The sequence below is a fragment of the Moschus berezovskii genome, chromosome 11 (assembly GCF_049115385.1).
Source record: "Moschus berezovskii isolate FMDL1 chromosome 11, NW_MosBer_1.0, whole genome shotgun sequence".
Lineage (NCBI taxonomy): Eukaryota > Metazoa > Chordata > Mammalia > Artiodactyla > Moschidae > Moschus > Moschus berezovskii.
In genome coordinates, this window is record NC_142470.1 from 1102793 (window position 1) to 1121198 (window position 18406).

At 62.9% G+C, this 18406-nt stretch overlaps 3 protein-coding genes across 5 annotated transcripts; all 3 read right to left on the reverse strand.

Moving 5' to 3' along the window:
- Positions 1–4265: 4265 nt before the first annotated feature.
- On the reverse strand, positions 4266–6033 carry LOC129539852 (epididymal-specific lipocalin-5-like). Its single transcript, XM_055400844.1, has 6 exons — positions 5938–6033; positions 5621–5754; positions 5268–5347; positions 4681–4785; positions 4384–4485; positions 4266–4291 (listed from the first exon to the last, which is right to left on the reverse strand). The coding sequence occupies exons 1-6, from the start codon at positions 6031–6033 to the stop codon at positions 4266–4268; spliced, it is 543 nt and encodes a 180-aa protein (XP_055256819.1).
- Positions 6034–7317: 1284 nt separating this feature from the next.
- LOC129539660 (epididymal-specific lipocalin-8-like) lies at positions 7318–10303 on the reverse strand. Its single transcript, XM_088841702.1, has 7 exons — positions 9887–10303; positions 8855–8985; positions 8411–8481; positions 8041–8145; positions 7874–7963; positions 7732–7757; positions 7318–7456 (listed from the first exon to the last, which is right to left on the reverse strand). The coding sequence occupies exons 1-7, from the start codon at positions 9968–9970 to the stop codon at positions 7424–7426; spliced, it is 540 nt and encodes a 179-aa protein (XP_088697828.1). The 5' UTR covers positions 9971–10303; the 3' UTR covers positions 7318–7423.
- Positions 10304–12104: 1801 nt separating this feature from the next.
- LOC129539626 (lipocalin-15-like) lies at positions 12105–18004 on the reverse strand. 3 transcript variants are annotated; one of them, XM_055400397.2, is made up of 7 exons: positions 17525–18004; positions 17035–17174; positions 16892–16962; positions 16627–16737; positions 15848–15949; positions 15555–15621; positions 12105–12240 (listed from the first exon to the last, which is right to left on the reverse strand). In XM_055400397.2, the coding sequence occupies exons 1-6, from the start codon at positions 17618–17620 to the stop codon at positions 15587–15589; spliced, it is 555 nt and encodes a 184-aa protein (XP_055256372.1). In that variant the 5' UTR covers positions 17621–18004; the 3' UTR covers positions 12105–12240; positions 15555–15586. The 3 variants fall into 3 exon arrangements, with proteins under 3 accessions (XP_055256372.1, XP_055256374.1, XP_055256373.1); XM_055400399.2 differs by lacking the exon at positions 15848–15949; XM_055400398.2 differs by lacking the exons at positions 15848–15949; positions 16892–16962.
- Positions 18005–18406: the final 402 nt, after the last annotated feature.

Below are 18406 nucleotides of genomic sequence, written 5' to 3' on the forward strand. Positions count from 1 at the left end.
ACAGCTGGACTGGGAATTCCCTGTGCTCCAGGGGTTGAGAATCCACCTTCCGATGCAGGGGATGTGGCTTCCATCCCTGGTCAGAGAACTAAGATCCCAGCTGCAGTGGAGCAGCTTCCCAGGTGGCTCCGTGGTGAGGAACCTGCCTGCCAGTTCAGGAGATGCCGGGGACACGGGTTTGATCCCTGGGTCCGGAAGATCCCCTGGAGAAGGGAATGACAACCTATCCCAGTATCCTTGCCTGGAGAATCCCATTGGCAGAGGAGCCTGGCGGGCTGCAGTCCACGGGGCCATGAAGAGCTGGACACGACTGAGCACGCACGCAGTGGAGCAGCGAAGCCCACGCCCCAACTGCTGAGCTGCACAGCCAGGAGGCCCGCGCACTGTGGTGAAGAACCCCGTGCAGTGGGGTCAGCAGCCAAACAAACAAACAGTCTTTTTAAAAAAGGACAGCAGGGGCTTCCCTGGTGGCTCAGCTGGTAAAGAATCCACCTGCAATGTGGGAGATCTGGGTTCGATCCCTGGGTTGGGAAGATCCCCTGGAGAAGGAAGGGAAAGGCCACCCACTCCAGTATTCTCGCCTGGAGAACTCCATGGACCATACAGTCCATGGGGTCGCAAAGAGCCGGACATGACTGAGCGAAAAAATAAAATTAAAAGGACAACAATATAATCCACAGGACTTCACGGAGAAGGAAATAACAAATAGGGACTACAGAACAGCAGATGTAACTAATGGATCAAAATCCTCACCCAGGGGAGTGGCCAGCAGGACTGGGCATGCTCCACGCGCAGGTTTTGGTCACAGGAGGAAGGAGCTAGTGCACGAGCCCGGCAAAGGAAAGCGTGGGCCGCCGCCGCTGCCTCGGAGCAGGAGCGGTGCGGGCGGAGGGCCACCCAGCCCATCCTCGGGTCTGTGCAGTGTGCCCGACCCCTGGATCGGTCCTCGGGGTGGTGAGGACCCCGCGCCTGGGAGCCCGAAAGTTAAAAAAAGTCCTCATCCTTGAGAAGATGAACACAATTTTTCCATTAATTTACAGGATTATTAACAGAATCATTAGTATTATTTTTTAAAAATAATGGAATTGACCAGCATAAATAAGAAAAAATGGAGAGACTATGAATACATGAAGTAAGAAATGAGAAAGAAAGTGAGGTCGCTCAGTCGTGTCCGACTCTGTGCGACCCCGTGGACTGTAGCCCACCAGGCTCCTCCGTCCACGGGATTCTCGGGCAAGAGTATTGGAGTGGGTTGCCATTTCCTCTCCAGGGGATCTTCCTGACCCAGAGATAGAACCCAGGTCTCCACATTGCAGGCAGACGCTTTAACCTCTGAGCCACCAGGGAAATGACGAAAGAGTGGGAAAAACAACCTTTGGGACAAAAGGATAAAAAAATGTTTCATCAACAGGAAGTGCTTTGCTGGCTTCTAAGCATATAACTTCAAAGTCTTCAACCAGATGGATTTACAGAATTCAGTTTGCCTGAATTTACCCTATTAGAAAGAAAGATGGGCTTCCTCTCTGGCTCGGCAGTAAAGAGTCCGCCTGCCAATGAAGGAGACGAGGGTTCGATCCCTGGGTTGGGAAGATCCCCTGGAGGAGGGCATGGCAACCTGCTCCAGTATTCTTGTTGGAGAATCCCCATGGACAGAGAGGAGCCTGATGGGCTACAGTCCACGGGGTCGCAAAGAGGTGGACACGACTGAGCGACTGAGCAGGCATGCACCCAGAAAGAAACATCTGTGATAGATATAACAGATGATAATTCATAGATAAACTGAGAAATGGACAGGTTGATAAGTAGCGCAATCAGTTGGTTGATAAATCGAGGCTATGAGAAAGGACTAGACTGACGGATGGTGGAGACGTCACCCACATGGAAACGGGGAAATCTCAGAGTGAAGCCGGCTTCTCACCTTCCTCTTCCAAACCCAGCCCTGGCTCTTCTCGGCACCACTTTTAATTGTGTGTGTGTGTTAGTCGCTCAGTCATGTCCGACTCTTTGTGACCCCCTGGACTCTAGCCAGCCAGGCTCCTCTATCCGTGGAATTCTCCAGGCAAGAATACTGGAGTGGGTTGTCATTCTCTGCTGCGGGAACTCTTCCTGACCCAGGGGCTGAACCTGGGTCTCCTGTATTGCAGGCAGGTTCTTTACTGTCTGAGCCACCAGGGAAGCCCCAGTTTTTACTAACTCCTTGTTTTCAACCATAGATTGCATTTTCCCACTTCTCTGTGCAGTAACTTCTGTGCTGGCTGGCACTGGGGACACGTGCTGGGAGCCCCCATCTCTGTCACTGCCCTCTGAATTGTCCCCGCCCCCTTCCCGTGCTGAAGCCCTCCTGCTGCACAGGATGTATTTGGCCAACTCCTTTGGGGCCTTCCAGGGGGTGAAAGTGAAGTGGGGTCGTAAGGGTGGGACCCCAACCCGTAGGGCTGGGCCCCTTGGAAGAGGGAAGGACAGCAGAGGCCTGTCCCCACGCGTGCAGAGAAGAGGGTGCGATGGGAAAGCTGCCGTCCACAGGCCGTCGTGGTGGCCCTCGCCAGACACAAGGCTCTTATCACCCTGACCTCAGACTTCCGGCCTCCAGAGAAGAAACCCCTGTTGCTGCTGTACCGCATTCAGCGGGTTCTGTGTTACGGCAGCCCGAGCAGACGTCCTAGAGCCTTCTATCGGGAGGTCCAGCTGAGGCAGATGGCCCTGCTCCCCCGAGCTCTGGCCAGACAGGTCTGGGGGAAAGGCCAGGTGCTCCCCAGGTCCCCCTGCGCGTCTTTCTGGACCCGTCTCAGGATTTGCTATGGTAAGTCTCAGGAAGGCCTTCCCCTCGAGGGTGGTCCTCACTCCTGCGGGCTTTCTGGTGGCCCGCTGGGATCAGCAGGGTCTCTCTTCTCTGGCCGGATGGGCCCCACCAGCCCCTCAGCCATGCTCAGAAGCCTGCTCTGCACGTGGGCAGGGGGCGGACGCCCACCCACATTCTCTGCCTGCCCCAGCCGATAGAAGGAAGGTGTGGTCACTGTGGGGGTGCCCCCAGGCTCTGAGGGAGACCAGGCTGATAGGGGGTGGAGCCAGCAGGGGGCCGGGGGCGGGGCAGCTGTGGACCGAGGGCCTTGGACCTAAGGCCCACAGATTTGAGCTCAGGGCAGCAGGGAGCCAGGTGAAGATAGACATGCGGCAGCCGTGGTCACCTTCCACTTGGGAGGAGCTCAGCTCGGGCCTGGCCCGGGGGTGCCGCGGGCTCTCGGGGGCCAGAGGAGAGACCAGAAGGGCCCGGGGCAGCCCGGGCCGCAGGCGCTGAGCAGCACTGGCCGGCAGAAGGGAAAGGTGAACAGCGGGAGCCGGCCTGCCTGCAGCTGTCTCAGCCACAGCGGGAGGAGCCCACCCAGGGGCAGGTGTCCCCCATGGTCACGGTGAACCCAGACCTCCCGAGAGTCAGGTCTGCTGCTGTGGAGAGCAGTCACGGGACACACACCCCACCAGCCCACCCGCCACCCCTTGCCCGCCAGGGAAGTCGGGACCATGGGTTAGGCTGTAGAGTTTATTCGGGTGGAGTATGTGCAGGTGGCTCCCCAGGGCTGGTGTCCCAGGGAGGCTGGGTGGGCGGGGCTGCAAGCACCCCGGTGGGGGGCGGGGCTCCCCTAGGTCAGATCCTGCCTCAGGGTGCCGCCCTCATCCGAGGGCCCCAGCCAGGAGTAGGCGTCCTAGCTGAGTGGCCTGAGCCTCAGTTTCTCTACCTGTAAAGTGGGGTCACAGTCCCGTCTCTTGGGGCTGTAGAGACAGAGGGGGACATGCAGCTGAAGGGTTAGCACAGTGGGGGACCCGGGAGCCCCACGCAGGGTCCACAGGGCCTGTGACCCCCGGCAGGACCCTGCTGGGTGGAAACCCAGATGAGGCCAGCCTGCCCCTGCCTCCAGGCCCCCTCCTGGCGTCAACACCCTGGAGGCCCCGGGAGCTAGAGTGAACACGGACTCCTGTCAGCCGAGACTCAGCCCAGGCGGAGACTCGCCTCCTTCAGGAGCCTGGTGCACCCCCTGTGGGCTGGCGCAGCATGCGGGGCTGGGCGGGGAACAGGCGCCCGGGCCCTTCTCAGCTCAGGCTTTGCAGCCACAGGACGGGCTGGCCCAGGACAGGAGACGCTTGGGAAGCCCCAGTTCCACCCGCCCCGGAGTCAGCTCTCCGTCCCTGGGACCCCAGACTCCTCTTCCAGCTGTGACGGGGAGGCCTGGGGACCCAGCCCCAGCCTCGGGGCGGGAAAGGGGACTCACCACCTAAGACAGGAGGTTCACACAGGTCACTGTGGGGAAGAGACGGTGGGATAATGGGGAGGCGGTTCCCAGGAAGGAGGCCTCCCGGGCTCTGGGCCCCGGCCCCCGGCCCGACACTCACAGTCCTTGGTGAGCAGCTGCACGTCCGAGGCTGACAGCCCCTGTTCCACAGCTCTCTCCATGAACTCTTCTGTGGCCTTCTCATTGTGTTCCAAGGTCCGGCCTGCGAGGAAGGGGGCGCGGCTGGCTGGGGCCCCCAGGGACGCCCTCCCTGCAGGCCCTGGGCCCTCCCCGCCCAGTCAGTCCCCACTCTGCCCCACCTGCCCCGGGCCCCCACCCGACTGCCCCCTAGGCTTCTCCTGCCCCCTCCCCGCAGGCTGGGCCGGGCAGGGGCTGGAGCAGGAGGCCGCAGGCTCACTGTAGAGCTTCAGCACGCTGCTGGGCTTCCCGCCTCTGTGCAGGACGATGTTCATGATGGCGTAGGAATTGTAGTCCGTGGCCACCACAATGACCTCTTTGCCTCCTTGGGACAAACCAAACACAGGACTCCCAGCTGTGGGGGGATGCCTCCCATGGGCCGCGTACCCACCTTGGAAAGTACACACAGGGGCTCAGCAGGCCTTCTGGGCTCCCCAGGGGAGCTTCCTGAAGAGGGTGGGCAGGGAGCCCCACTGGCCAGGACAGAGGCCCCCTGATCAGTCTCATCGGAGGCTGCAGAGAAGAGGTGCGGGTGGCCCCGGCGGGGGCTGGGCAGCTTCTGTGCAGGCTGGGCACTGAGCTCAGGCCGAGGGCTCTGGGCGACCACGTCCCCACGGGAAGACCCTCAGGGCCAGGGTGGCCGAGCAAGGGCTATGTGCAGTGGGGCAAAGTGTCCCCAGCGGCTCCCAGCCGCGTGGAGGATGGGGCTGAGGACTCCGGGCTGCTGGGCACTGCCCTGGCCTCCGGGCTGCGCAGGGTGTTGGGGCAGGGAGTGAGGAAGGGGTGATCGCCGGCTGCATTCCTCACCAGAGTCTGAACGGAGCTTGAACTTCCCGGGGGCGTTCCCCCTCACAGCCTGGTTCTTCTCCTTCATGCATCGGTTCATGCTGGAGAGGGCAGGTGCTTTCAGCCCACCCTTGCCCACCCCCACCGCGCCTTGCTCTGGACAAGGGGCAGCTCTGAGACCACCAGGGAGCCCCCCGACCAGTGGGCCCCTGCCCAGCTCCACGTCCAGGCACCGCCCACCTCAGGAAGCCACCTTAGAGAACGGAAGCCTCGTGCCTCCGCTCTGCCCTGGGGACCCCAGCACCCTCCTCCCCCACCCCATTCTTGTCCCGCCAGGGGGGCTGTGTGACACCCAGAAGGCCAGTAGCACTCACTGGTCAGTCACGGAGGTCAGGGTGAGGTGGGGCCCATTCTGTTCCACTATCACGGCCCCCACCTTCCGCCGTGGGGACAAGCTCTGGTGCTCCAGGTTGGAGGCCAAGGCAATCTCGTACCACATACCTGAGAACTGGGGGGACAGCAAGCTGGAGGGGGACTGCCTTGGGGGGGGGCCTGCTGCTGGGATCAGGGCCTCCCCCAGCCCAGCAGGACAGTGGTCTGGGGAATTCCTGGGCCCCGCACGCCTGGAGCTGGCAGGGGCTCTAGAGGTAGCGTGTCGCCAGGGGCCCCCCAGGTGCCCTGACGCCGCCACCTGGGCTGCGTTGAAGTTCTGGAGGCCCAAGTCCTCCTTGCCAGCCGCCAGCACCACAAGCAGCCCCAGCAGAGCCGCAAGCAAGCTGCCCCTCATGTCTGACCGGCAGGGGCTGGGGCCAGCTCCTCAAAGCCACAGGACACGGTCCTCGGGCCCAATCTGGGCTTATACCCTCCCCGTGGGCGTCAGCAAAGGCACAGGCTGGCTTCATTAAGCAGACTGCCTGCCCATCGGCTGGGCCAGGGCTGAGGGGCCTCCGCCCCCGGAACTTGGTGTCGCCCTGGCCAGTCGGCTGCCCTGCAGGCTGGGCCCCAGGCCCCCAGAGGGCAGCACCCAGGGTCCCCAGACAACACACGGGAGGCCAGAGGGCAGCGTGAGGCTCCATGGTGAGGGGGCAGGACAGGAGGTGGCACGTTCTGCACTTTGGGGATGCGTGTGCAGGGGGCGGATGGCAGCGGGGGCCCCTCATGGCAGCGGGACCCAACCGCTGCCCACAAGGCTCCAGCAGGAGCCCTCAGCAGCACCCAGGGTGGCCTGAGGCCCCGGCACCCAGCCCGCAGCCCGCCTGGGAGCCTCAGGCGACCTCTGGACATGGGTGTGTGCCCGCCAGCTGCGCAGGCAGGGGCCCAGGTCAACAGGGTGGGACCAAGGACATGGGCGCCCACGAGACGCTGACTCTGTAGCCCACCAGCTGTGGGCAGTGAGGCGTGAGCCGGGATGTCCTGACCCCACCAGCCCTGCAGGCCGATCAGCAGCCCCCTAGGCGGCTCCCCTGGCCCTTCACCCACGGAACCGTTCCCCGTGGCGGGGACAGCGTCTCTCCATCTCACGGGTGAACAGCTTCACAAGCAGGGGCGGAAGGCACCTGTCCAGGTCCACCCGGCAGGTGGGCAGCCACCGCGTCACCCCAGCTGCCCTCATGGCCCTTGACTGCACCCCACCTCCAAGTGTCAGCCGTCCGCCTGGCAGAGACACCGTGTGTGGGCCTCCCGTCGGTGGCCGACAGCAGCCAGGCCAGAGGGCTGGGGGAGCGGCAGGGGCAAAGACAGGGAGAAGGAAACAGAAGACGAGGGCAGGGAGCGGACGGGGGGAGAGATGCCTGCGGAGTGCCAAAGGGACGCGGGGGCCCCAGCTCCCAGGGCAGCAGAGTGCCTGGGCCCCGCAGGTAGAGCAGGGCCTCACGGTCTCAGCTCAGCCTGCCACTCACGGCAGAGGCTCCGGGGCAGCTGCTGAAAGTTTGTTGACCCCACTAGCCCACCTTTCACCCCTCGCCTCCCAGGGAAAGACGGGACCATGGGTTCAGCTTAGAGTTTATTCGGGCTTAGCAGCTGCAGGTGGCCCCCCAGGGCTGGCAGCTCAGGGAGGCCGGGTGGGCGGGGATCCAAGCATCCCGGTGGGGGCTCCCTTAGGTCAGCTCCTGCAACTGAGAAGGGCAAGGCCTCAGGGCGCTGTCCGAACCCGAGGGAACCAGGCAGGGGTGGGTGTCCTAGCTGAGTGGCCTGGGCCTCAGTTTCTCTACCTGCAAAGTGGGGTCACAGTCCCGTCTCTTGGAGCTGTTGAGACAGAGGGGGCCGTGCAGCTGAAGAGTTAGCACAGTGGGGGACCCGGGAGCCTGACACGGGCTGTGCCCCCCAGCAGATGGAAGCCCAGACAAGGCCAGCCTCCCCTGCCCCGCCCGCCCCAGCCTCCAGGGCCCACTCCGGGCAGCCTGGTGTCAGCACCCTGGAGGCCCTGGGATCTAGAGTGAGCTGGGACTCCCGTCAGGCCGGGACTCAGCCAGGGGTGAAGACTCACCTCCTTCAGGAGCCTGGCGCACCTCCCTGTGGGACAGGAGAGCGTGAGGGCCTGCACGTAGGATGCGTGCCCGGCCCCCAGCCCCAGCCCCCCGCCGTTGCAGGCCCCCGGCCCAGAGCCCACCCCAAGGCCTGGAGCTCACCGTGCCGGCCCACCAGGTACAGCCCCATGTCTGTGGTCAGCTCCCGGAACTTCAGGAACCCGGGCTCACACTCGCCGCCCAGGCTGCGAGCTGTGGGGGCATGCGGGCCTGAGCCAGGGGCTCCCTGGGGGCCGCGGCGGTCCAGTCCCCACCCCGGGGCGGCTTACTGAAATACTTGAACACGTAAAACTCATTGTTCTGCCACTGCAGGGACACGCGCAGGATGGCGTACTGCTCGTAGTCCGTGTCCATCACGTGGATCTCCCGGCGGCCTGCATGGACAAGCGGGGGGGACCGGCCTGGGCGGACGGGCACCCCTTGGGTGGGCTGGCCTGGGAGGTCAGGGTCGACAGGGCCTGACTCCATTCTCCCCGACCCGGCCGGGACCCTGTCGGGGGAACGGGAGCAGCCCTGGCAGGATGACTGGTCTGCTGGGGGCAGCACTGTAGCCTGGGGCCTGAGCAGCGCAGGGAACAGCGTGTGGAACAGCCAGGCCAAGAGGGACTGGCGCGTGGGGCCCGAGCAAGCAGCTCTTACCAGGAAACACAAATTTCCCCAAAACGTTCATTTCTGAGCTCACTATTTCTTCAGTCTGACAACTTCCTGAGCTGAAAGGCACCAGAGCGGTCAGTAAGAAAATGCTGGCCTGTGTGCCTTCCCGGGGCCCACTCCCGGCAAGGGGGTAGGCGTGCTGTCCCCAGGAGCGCCTGGAGCAAGGGGGCCGTGCTGGCCTCTCGCCCAAGGGCTCTGTGCCCTTCAGAGAGCCACCCACCGCCGAGTCCTCCTCCCGTCCTAAACCCACGGGGCCACATCAAGATGCCCTGCTTCATCTGGGAGAGGATGCAGCTTTGGGGCCTGGGCTCCGGTCTCAGGGGAGGGTCAAGGAGGACCCCGGGAAGACTGGTGACCCCAAGGGACAGTAGCGCCCACGCCCCACGCCCACCGTTGCAGCCTCCCTGACCCAGGGGCCAGGCCGCTTACTTGTTGTAGGCGACCGTCACAGTCAGCGTCTCCCCACTCAAGGTCAGGAACAAGGCCTCCAGCCTCTTTGGGGTTTTCAGTGCCAAGTTTTCTCTGGAGGCCACACCAGCTTCCCACCAGAATCCTACCATCTAGAGAAAGGACCGGAGCCAAGCCCGTTCGGACAGCCGAACCGGACCCCCGGAGGCAGACCCCTCTCCCTAGACCTCCCAGGCAGGGAATAGGCGGACTCTGAAAGGTCAGGGAAGCAGCAGGCGGCGGGCTTTCTGCGGGGTCCCCACAGGCCTGTCTGCAGCTGCTGCAGGGCTGGCACCCTGTCTCTGAGGAGCCTTGTGGTGCCTGCCCCTGAGCAGAGGCAGCGGTGGTCAGAGCCCAAGAGATGGGGCAGGGAATGGGCCGGCTGGACGTGAAGGCCCCCGGGGGGGCTGGCCAGCAGCTCTGCCCCATGGGAGAGGCCCGGCTCTGCACGGCCATGCCGGAGGACCGAGCGCCCGCCTCAGAAGCCACCGCTGGGGCCCAGACCTTCCCTCTGAAGCTTTTAAAAACTGATCATTTTTTGCAAGAGAAGCAAATCCGTGTCAAACACCAGCTGTTTCTGAGCCTGCTGGCCCAGGCTGGTCAAAGAAGGAGCTCAGACAAAGAAGACCGAACGCTCCCACCAGGGTCCTTGCCCCGGGAAGGCCTCCTCCTCTGCTCCCACTGCCTGCGGGGTCAGAGGTCAGAGCAGGAAGCCCACCAATCCGGGAGCAGGAGACTGCCACCCCGAGCCCCACACCCCAGAGACCCCCTCAGGGGACCAGCCAGCCAGGCTGAGGAGAGGCCCCGGGGAGGGGGCCACCCCCACCAGCCCTGGGTACTCGCCGTATCCCCACTGGCCAGGAGCAGGGATTCCAGGCTGGGCTGAGCTCAGACCCAGGGGTCCTGGGGCCCCCGCGCGCCCGCCCCATCTCAGCCGAGGGAGAGGAGAGCTGGAGGAGCTGGCACCTCAGGGCCCTCTCAGCCCAGGCCCACCGCCCCGAGGAAGACGAGCACCTTCTGCAGATCCAGGCCCTGCGGGGTCGTCTGCAGCTGGGCCAGCACGAGGCCCAGGAGGGCGCCCAGCAGCCTGGCCCCCATTGAGCTGCTGCTCCGCGCCGAGCCCTGGGCAGGGTTATAGCAGGACGGAGGGTGGGTGGGGGTGCAACCCCCGAGAGAACGGCCGTGGACTTGGCCTCCAGCCACTCAGGGGCGGGCATCCAGGCCCCAGGATGCCCACAGCCCCGGGGCGGGGTGACCTGGACCACAGCAGCCCATGCCAGCCCCTTCCCGGTCTAGGGACGACAGTGGGCACCGTGGTGGGGCCTGCCTGGGGGCCTGAGAGCAGGACAGACCCCCCCCACCCCCAAGCAGGGCTGCCAGGACCATGTCTCCCCCCCAGGGAGGGGCTGCCAGGACGGATTTGCCAAGCCCAGGCCCACACACACGGCCAGGCTTCCCTCCCAGGGCTCACAGCTGTCTTCAAGCTCCTTCTGATGGGTCTCGGGACAAGTGGGTCAACGCCCCACAGGCCTGGACCACAGAGCCAGGTGAGGGCCACTTCCGGGTGGGGGGAGTGTTGGAGGGGCTGCAAGGCGTGGGTGGGAGAGGCTGTTGCCTGCAGAGGGGGCTGCGGGAGACAGACGCCCCGCGGGAGGCAGTGCTGGGGTCGCCCAGGCCCCTGCCCCTCCACGGACACCCGGCAGCGGCTGGCCACCCACCGCTTCCTCTGCTCGCAGCTTCTCCACTGGATGGGCGCCTTCCCGCCCTGACACCTGCCCTGACACCCACCCTGCATGGCCAGGCGGGGCCGGCCTCAGGGACCCCGTCCTGCTTACGCTCCACAAGCTGTGGGCTGCCGTTGTCCACCCCTTCCCACCATGCCCAGGCCCCCAAGCCCAGGACCAGACAGCGAGCAGGTCAGGGTGAAGGCAGAGCCAGGCTACCTGGGCACCAGGGCCTCCAGCCGCGTCGCCCAAGGGAGCTGCCCTGCCTCAGTTTCCCCACCCATCAGGACGGCGAGCAGAGCAGGGGCCAGGTGTCCAGGAGTGTCCCGGGGCACCAAGGCAGTGGTGACCCAGGTTGCAGCCCTGGCCTCTGGCCGACGCAGAACGGCCTCCCCACCTCCAAGGCCACAAAGGCTCACACAGGCCTGGCCAGCTAAAGGGGAGGCCCGCTCACCCAAGGCAGGGGACTGCCACCTTGACCCTGCAGCAAAGCTGTGGGTCACACTAGGACTCGGCAGCCCCGAGACCCAGGGGCCCATCCAAAGGGAAGGAGCGGGGCAGGGTGCCCGGGGCTGAGCCCGGAGCTGGGCTCATGAGCCAGGCCCCCAGGGGCTTGAGTGGGCAGAGGAGAGAGGACAGGAAGCCCAGGGCCGCCCCGAGGATGGGCACGCTCAGAGCTCATAGCTTCCTGCCCCACCCTGCCAGGGCTGCAGGACGCCGGTGAGCAGTGAGGCAGGGCGTCCAGCACCTTCCTGCCCACCGCAGGCCCGACCCTTTGAAGTGTGCGCATCGGGCAGGGCCGGACACCGTGAGCTCCGCGGGGCGCTGTGTCGGGGCAGGAGCCGCAGGGGCCCCGGGGCGTGGGGCGCTCTGGCCCCACAGCTCGTCGAGGGTCAGCAGGGAGCTCAGGCCCCGGAGCCCGGCCGCAGGACCCCAGCCGGGCCGCTGGCTGAGCAGGTTGCCGACCTCTCTGTCCCTCACTTTCCTGGTGAGCAGACAAGGCACCAGCAGGTTCAACGCTCGGGCCTGAGGGTCCAGCCGGGGGTGCTCAGGCTGGGCCGCAGGGAGGGGCTCAGGGTGCTCTGGCCACAACCGTGACCCGTTCCCAAGCCTCACGGAGGCTCACCAACGAGCCCAAGGTCAGGGTCACAGCAACAGCAGGGAGGAAACCCTGACAAGCTGCACCCCGAAGCTCCCCTGTGGCTGCTCTGCCTCTGTGGGTTCTGTGCCCCTGATGGAGGCCCAGCCACAGGGCCAGGCTGCCCAGGGCACCTCGGCATCCCCACAGGGGCCGTGAACCCATGGGGGCTGGGCCGGGGGACCCAGATGCTGCTTGTGGGTGTAGCCCTTACAGGGGGCAACCCTTGGCCGGCGCTTCCTCCCTCTGAGCCAGAGTGCCCATCCTCAGCCCCGAGCCTCCTGGCCTCAGTGGCTCCAGGAGCCCGGATCACGGCGGGGCCCCAGGACCCTCCCTGGCAGCCTCTTCAAAGAAACCAGGGACCTCGAAACTGCAGAATCTGTTTATTGAGCGGAAGGGGGAGGCCCCAGGAGATGCCCACAGAGGACGGGGGACAGGGAGGTGCAGGGCCGGGGGGCCGTGGGTCAGGATGACTCGGGGTGGCAGGACCGCTGCTCCGGCTCGCCCTGCAGAGACAGCAAAGGTCCAGTCAGTCCTGGGACCCCCGAGCGGCCCTTCATACAGCAGGGCGCCCCATCTACTCATCCCCCGAAACGGCAGGGAGAGCAGATTCTGCTGCCGAAGCTTCTGCAACCATGGAAACGCTCCGCCAAGGCAGCCCCCTCCCCCCAATGCCACAGCCCCAGTGCTGCCCCTTACCAGGCTCCCCGGGGACCCAGCCACTGACCCCAGGACCTCACCGCCTCCCTGGCTGGCAGAACAGCCACTTAACCCCGAGGAGCCTACAGAGGCAGCCCTGGAGAGGGGGTCCATGTAGCTGTGCAGTTCAGTCACTCAGTCGTGTCCGACTCTCCGCGACCCCATGAATCACAGCACGCCAGGCCTCCCTGTCCATCACCAACTCCCGGAGCTCACGCAAACTCATGTCTGTCGAGTCGGTGATGCCATCCAGCCATCTCATTCTCGGTCGTCCCCTTCTCCCGCCCCCAACCTTTCCCAGCATCAGAGTCTTTTCCAGTGAGTCAACTCTTCGCATGAGGTGGCCAAAGTATTGCAGTTTCAGCTTTAGCATCAGTCCTTCCAATGAACACCCAGGATCAATCTCCCTTAGAATGGACTGGTTGGATCTCCTTGCAGTACAAGGGACTCTCAAGAGTCTTCTCCAGCACCACAGTTCAAAAGCATCAATTCTTCGGCGATCAGCTTTCTTCACAGTCCAACTCTCACATCCATACATGACCACGGGAAAAACCATAGCCTTGACCAGACGGACCTTGGTTGGCAAAGTAATGTCTCTGCTTTTTAATATGCTATCTAGGTTGGTCATAACTTTCCTTCCAAGGAGTAAGCGTCTTTTAATTTCATGGCTGCAATCAGTATCCACAGTGATTTTGGAGCCCCCCAAAATAAAGTCTGACATTGTTTCCACGGTTTCCCCAACTATTTCCCATGAAGTGATGGGACCAGATGCCATGATCTTAGTTTTCTGAATGTTGAGCTTCAAGCCAATCTTTTCACTGTCGACTTTGACTTTCATCAAGAGGCTTTTGAGTTCCTCTTCACTTTCTGTCATAAGGGTAGTGTCATCTGCATATCTGAGTTTATTGATATTTCTCCCGGCAATCCTGATTCCAGCTTGTGCTTCTTCCAGCCCAGCGTTCCTCATGATGTATTCTGCATATAAGTTAAATAAGCAGGGTGACAATATACAGCCCTGACGTACTCCTTTTCCTATTTGGAACCAGTCTGTTGTTCCATGTCCAATTCTAACTGTTGCTTCCTGACTTGTATACAGGTTTCTCAAGAGGCAGGTCAGGTAGTCTGGTATTCCCATCTCTTTCAGAATTTTCCTGAATTTATTGTGACCCACACAGTCAAAGGCTTTGGCATAGTCAATGAAGCAGAAATAGATGTTTTTCTGGAACTCTCTTGCTTTCTCCATGATCCAGCGGATGTTGACAATTTGATCTCTGGTGCCTCTGCCTTTTCTAAAACCTGCTTGAACATCTGGAAGTTCACGGTTCACATATTGCTGAAGCCTGGCTTGGAGACTTTTGAGCATGACTTTACTAGCGTGTGAGATGAGTGCAATTGTGCGGTAGTTTGAGCATTCTTTGGCATTGCCTTTCTTTGGGATTGGAATGAAGACTGACCTTTTCCAGTCCTGCGGCCACTGCTGAGTTTTCCAAATTTGCTGGCATATTGAGTGCAGCACTTTCACAGCATCATCTTTCAGGATTTGAAATAGCTCAATTGGAATTCCATCACCTCCACTAGCTTTGTTCGTAGTGATGCTCTCTAAGGCCCACTTGACTTCACATTCCAGGATGTCTGGCTCTAGGTGAGTGATCACGCCATCGTGATTATCTTGGTCATGAAGATCTTTTTTGTACAGTTCTTCTGTGTATTCTTGCCACCTCTTCTTAATATCTTCTGCTTCTTGTTAGGTCCATACCATTTCTGTCCTTTGTCGAGCCCATCTTTGCATGAAATGTTCCCTTGATATCTCTAATTTTCTTGAAGAGATCTCTTGTTTTTCCTATTCTGTTGTTTTCCTCTATTTCTTTGCATTGATTGCTGAGGAAGGCTTTCTTATCTCTCCTTGCTATTCTTTGGAATTCTGCATCCAGAGCACTTTACCCTAAAAGGTGCTTTTTCTAACGTAGTCCTGGGGTTGGGGCACAGAGCAGGCAGACAGGTTCATGGTCTCTGCAGCTAGAACCTTCCTGATGGCACGTGACCCAATCCCTAATGTTGCTGAAACAGGGACAGAGCCGGGACCCTGGGCCGCATCATTGAGACCCACTGAAAGCTGCAGCAGCCCAGCGCCCCCAGCGCAGCCCTGGGTAAACTTGGCCTGGCCAGGGGAGCAGAATGAAGTGAAGGCCGGAGGGCCGCTGCCCACAGGCCACTCTGGAAGCCCCCACCTAACCTAACCGTGCCAGGAGAGGCTGCAGGGGTGCCTCCCGACGCCGGCGACTGTCACATCGTGTCTGAGGTTTACTGCTCATATAGGTTCCCAAGTTCTTCACGGGGAAGGGGGGTGAGGGGCCGATGGTCTCCTGCCCGCTTTGGGAGAAGGTGTCCCCAGGAACCCACCTGCATCCATGTCCCAAGGGATCCCGGGGACTCAGCCCTGTGACAGCAGCAAACCAGAAGGCCATGGCTCCCACCTCGTGGGGCCCTTGGGGGAGGATGAGGATCGGGAATCCCAAGGCAGCGCCCCGTGCTCTGGGTGAGCCAGGGGCTATGGGGACACAGGTCACACTGGGCTGGATCGTGTCCCTCCAAATCCACGTCCACTTGGAACTCCGAAAGTGCCCTTATGTGGAAATAAGGTCTCTGCAGATGTAATTGGTTAAAGATCTTGAGAGGGGATCACCCTGGATTTAGCATGTCCTTATATGAGGGCAACCTGGCCTCTTCACAAGCGAGGCAGAGATGGGAGAGGAGGGTCAATGGGCCAAGGATCGCCAGCACCAGCGGCCGCGGGAAGAGGCAGGGATTCTCCCCAGAGCCCCGGGAGGAGCAGCGCTGCCCGCTCCTTGACTCTGCACCTCTGGCCTCTAGGCTATGAGAAAGTAAATTCCTGTTGTTTTAAGCCACCCAGTTTGTGGCAGTTTGTTACGGCTGGCTAATCAGGAGAGGCTCCCCTGGAAGAGGAGATGTGCAAGTGGGGGCTGCAGGCACACGAGGGAGTATCCAGGGAGAGCAAGGGATGGGGGGGATCTGCACGTGCAGGCCTCAGCAGGTGAGAGGGCAGGAGGTCCGGGCACACAGGCCCTGGAGAATGGGAGGGAGGTGCTACCCTGGCCCCTACCTGGGAAGGGCCAAGCTGGGTCGCCGGAGCCCTCAGGGTGCATCCCTGTCTCCCCGGGAGCACGCATCTGTAGAAAGACAGAGGGTCCCGAGAGGCTGGGCTGGCTGGGACTGCCCCTTGCCTCCTGCAGCCCCTCCCCATGTCAAGGGACCCGCTGGGGGCGGCCCCCTGCCGTCCCCCCTCGGCCCGGCCAACACAGCCTTGGAAGACCGGGCTACCTCCTGCTGGCACCTCAGGACTCTGGACAGATGGGTGAGGCGGGGCTTTGGCAGGGGCGGGGCTCACAGGGGTACCTGACTTGGGCAGCATGGCCACCATGTCCGCCGGCAGCCCCACCGTCGGGTAGAAGTCCTGGAAGGCCTCCAGGGCCTGGGGACTCACTTCACGGGTCCGGCCTGGGGCAGAGCAGGGGCCCCTGTGAACCCCTGTGGGTCACAGAGGTGGGAAAGACGGGCAGATGGGGGCCCCTGGCCTCACTGCCCCTTCCTGAAGGCTGACGGTAGGTCTGCCACCTGAAGTTGGGCAGGTTTGCACTGATGAAAGTTTCTGCCTGGCTGAGGGGCCAGTGGAGACTGGAAGCTGCCCGGAGGGGCAGTCTTTCCCAATTCACACAGGGCACCTGGGAGCTTGGGGTGCCTGGCTGCTCTCCCAGACCCTGTGCCCCGGAGCCCCACCGCTTCAGACACCTTTACCTGCAGCTCCCAAAACCAGCTTCCCGGCCTCTCCCCTTGGGGAGCTCTCTTGGCTCACTCTGCCCAGCCCATGAGAAATGAAAGCAGAATAGTATCGCAGCCTCCGCTCCAGGTGTCAGGCCACAGGCCAAGCAGGGGAGGCGGGGTCTCCAGCCAGAGACAAGCCTGAGCTTTGGCCTGAGTGCCCAGCCTTCAGAGGCTCCTCATTTCAGCCGTACCCATCAGCAGCGCTGGGGGGTTCCGCTAGCCCCTACCCGGACCTGGTCCAGACTTGGGAGTGTGTGATGGGGTGGGCAGGGCCTGAGGAGGTGCCCCAGCGGGTGGGGGTGGGGTCCAAGGGGGACAGTGGGCGGGGGCGGGGCGTGCGGGGGAGCCCTCACTGTAGAGTTGCACCACGGTGCTGAGCGCGCCCTCCAGCTCCTTGTAGATATAGACCACGGCGAAGGAGCTGTAGTCCGTGTTCACTACGCGCACGTCCAGGTAGCCCAAGGCTGCAGAGGAGAAGGCCGGCTCCGGACAACTGCCCGGCAGAGCATCCACCCCACCCACACGGGAAAGGGGGCGGGGCCCAGGCAGAGGCAGGGGAGGGCCCCGGGGGGGAGGGCATGGGGGGCACCCACAGAGAAGGGGGTGGTGGTCACCTACCAGGGACTCGGAAGTGCCCCTGGGAGCCCACTGTCAGGTACTGCGCATCCGCTTGGCTGCAGCCGTCCGCCCTGGGGGAGCACGCCCGCTCACTCTCGGCCCACCCACCCGGCCCGTCCCGTGCGCACGGCGCGCGCGCTCACCGGGGGAACTCCATGTGGACGCTGAGGTTGCCCCCCGCCGAGGCCGTGATGTCCCTGGTGGACATCAGCAGGTGGTCCTTCTTGCCCAAGAAGACCTTGCAGTCAGAGACCATGGAGACCACGTACCAGAGGCCTGAGAACTGCAAGACAGGTCAGTGACCTGGGGTCCACAAGGCCCGCAGTTTCGTCTGAAGCCACACGGCCGGTGGTCTCCGGAGTGTCCGAGCCGCTGTGCTACCCCTCACCTGGGGCGGGGCTCCCGGCCAGTGGGAGCCTCAGTTCTCCGAGTTGTAAAGTGGGTCAGTAACTACCCACAAACAGGGTTGTTTCAGGGTTAAATGGAAGGGACTCTAAAGGGTGTGCGGGCCCAGGACACCAAGCAAGTGTCCCACGGGGCGGCAGGCTCCATTGGGACAAGGTCACTCCTGATTCCAGTGGCAGCTCAGCCCGGAACCCAACCCACAAGGCACAGCACGGGGGCCTCTCTTACCTTGTTGGCATCAAAATCTGGCTGCACCAGGACGTCAGCCCGAGCCGAGCACGGCCAGAGCAGCAGCAGGACGCAGCTCAGCAGCGCGGTCCCCATCCCCGTCCGCGCCCCCTGGCCCTGGTGCGGCCCACCAGCCCCCCGTGGGCAGCTTTATAGCCCAGCCCGCAGCGGGGCTGGACCCGCGAGCCGCCTAGGCAGCGGACAGCGTCTCGGCTCCGGAAACGCCAGCCTCTCTTTGTTCATTGTTTGGCACAATCGCCCGAGTGTCCCCACTGGCTCCAGGGGTCATTTCCAGGAGGGCTTTCCCTTGACTTTGGCCTTGCCCACCCGTTGGCACCGTGGCTGGAGCCTGGGGCCCTTGGGGGCGCTGCTGGGAAGCACCCACGGTCAGGCTGCTCCAGCCAGGAGGCTCCCCCTCGGGGCCCAGGTCCCGCAGAGTCCTCACCCCCTCACATCCCTCACAGGAGCGCAGTCACATCAGCCGGGCCTGGGGACCTTGTCTCAGGGTGACAGAGGTGACGTCAGAGGCCCGAGCCGCCCTGCCTCCAGAGCCCTGGCTGGGCCTCCAGCAAGCCCGCGTGGAGGGCGGGGCTGGGCCACCACCTGGGGCGGATTATGGGGTCATGGCCCCCTTATCACTGGTTGCATAAGCACGCCCACCGCAATGTCGCCAGGGAGGCGCCGCAGGCTGGCGAGGCCTCTTTCCAGGTGGCCTCTTCCGTCCTCTCAGGGGACCCCAGGGACGCCACTTGAGGAGCAGCACGTGGCCTGGGGCACCCAGAGTCCTCCGATCAGAGGCGGGCGTCCCCAGGGAAGGCCAGCACGGCGCTCCCAGTGGAAGTGCGTTCAGGGTCAGAGAAGGACCCTCATCGGCCAGCGGGG

What these genes read in the sequence shown, in the direction of transcription:
- LOC129539852 (XM_055400844.1), bottom strand. Translation starts at nt 6,033, where the DNA reads ATGAGGGGCAGCTTGCTTGCGGCTCTGCTGGGGCTGCTTGTGGTGCTG. An exon ending in CTGACCTCCGTGACTGACCA is followed by an intron (nt 5,348 to 5,620) that starts GTGAGTGCTACT and finishes TGCCCTCTCCAG; the next exon opens with CATGAACCGATGCATGAAGG. An exon ending in CAGCGTGCTGAAGCTCTACA is followed by an intron (nt 4,486 to 4,680) that starts GTGAGCCTGCGG and finishes CCTTCCTCGCAG; the next exon opens with GCCGGACCTTGGAACACAAT.
- LOC129539626 (XM_055400397.2), bottom strand. Translation starts at nt 17,620, where the DNA reads ATGGGGACCGCGCTGCTGAGCTGCGTCCTGCTGCTGCTCTGGCCGTGC. An exon ending in CACCGTGGTGCAACTCTACA is followed by an intron (nt 15,950 to 16,626) that starts GTGAGGGCTCCC and finishes GCTCTGCCCCAG; the next exon opens with GCCGGACCCGTGAAGTGAGT. An exon ending in GGCCATGCTGCCCAAGTCAG is followed by an intron (nt 15,622 to 15,847) that starts GTACCCCTGTGA and finishes GTCTTTCTACAG; the next exon opens with ATGCGTGCTCCCGGGGAGAC.
- LOC129539660 (XM_088841702.1), bottom strand. Translation starts at nt 9,970, where the DNA reads ATGGGGGCCAGGCTGCTGGGCGCCCTCCTGGGCCTCGTGCTGGCCCAG. An exon ending in GGGGAAATTTGTGTTTCCTG is followed by an intron (nt 8,146 to 8,410) that starts GTAAGAGCTGCT and finishes TTGTCCATGCAG; the next exon opens with GCCGCCGGGAGATCCACGTG. An exon ending in GCGCCAGGCTCCTGAAGGAG is followed by an intron (nt 7,457 to 7,731) that starts GTGAGTCTTCAC and finishes CCCACTTTGCAG; the next exon opens with GTAGAGAAACTGAGGCCCAG.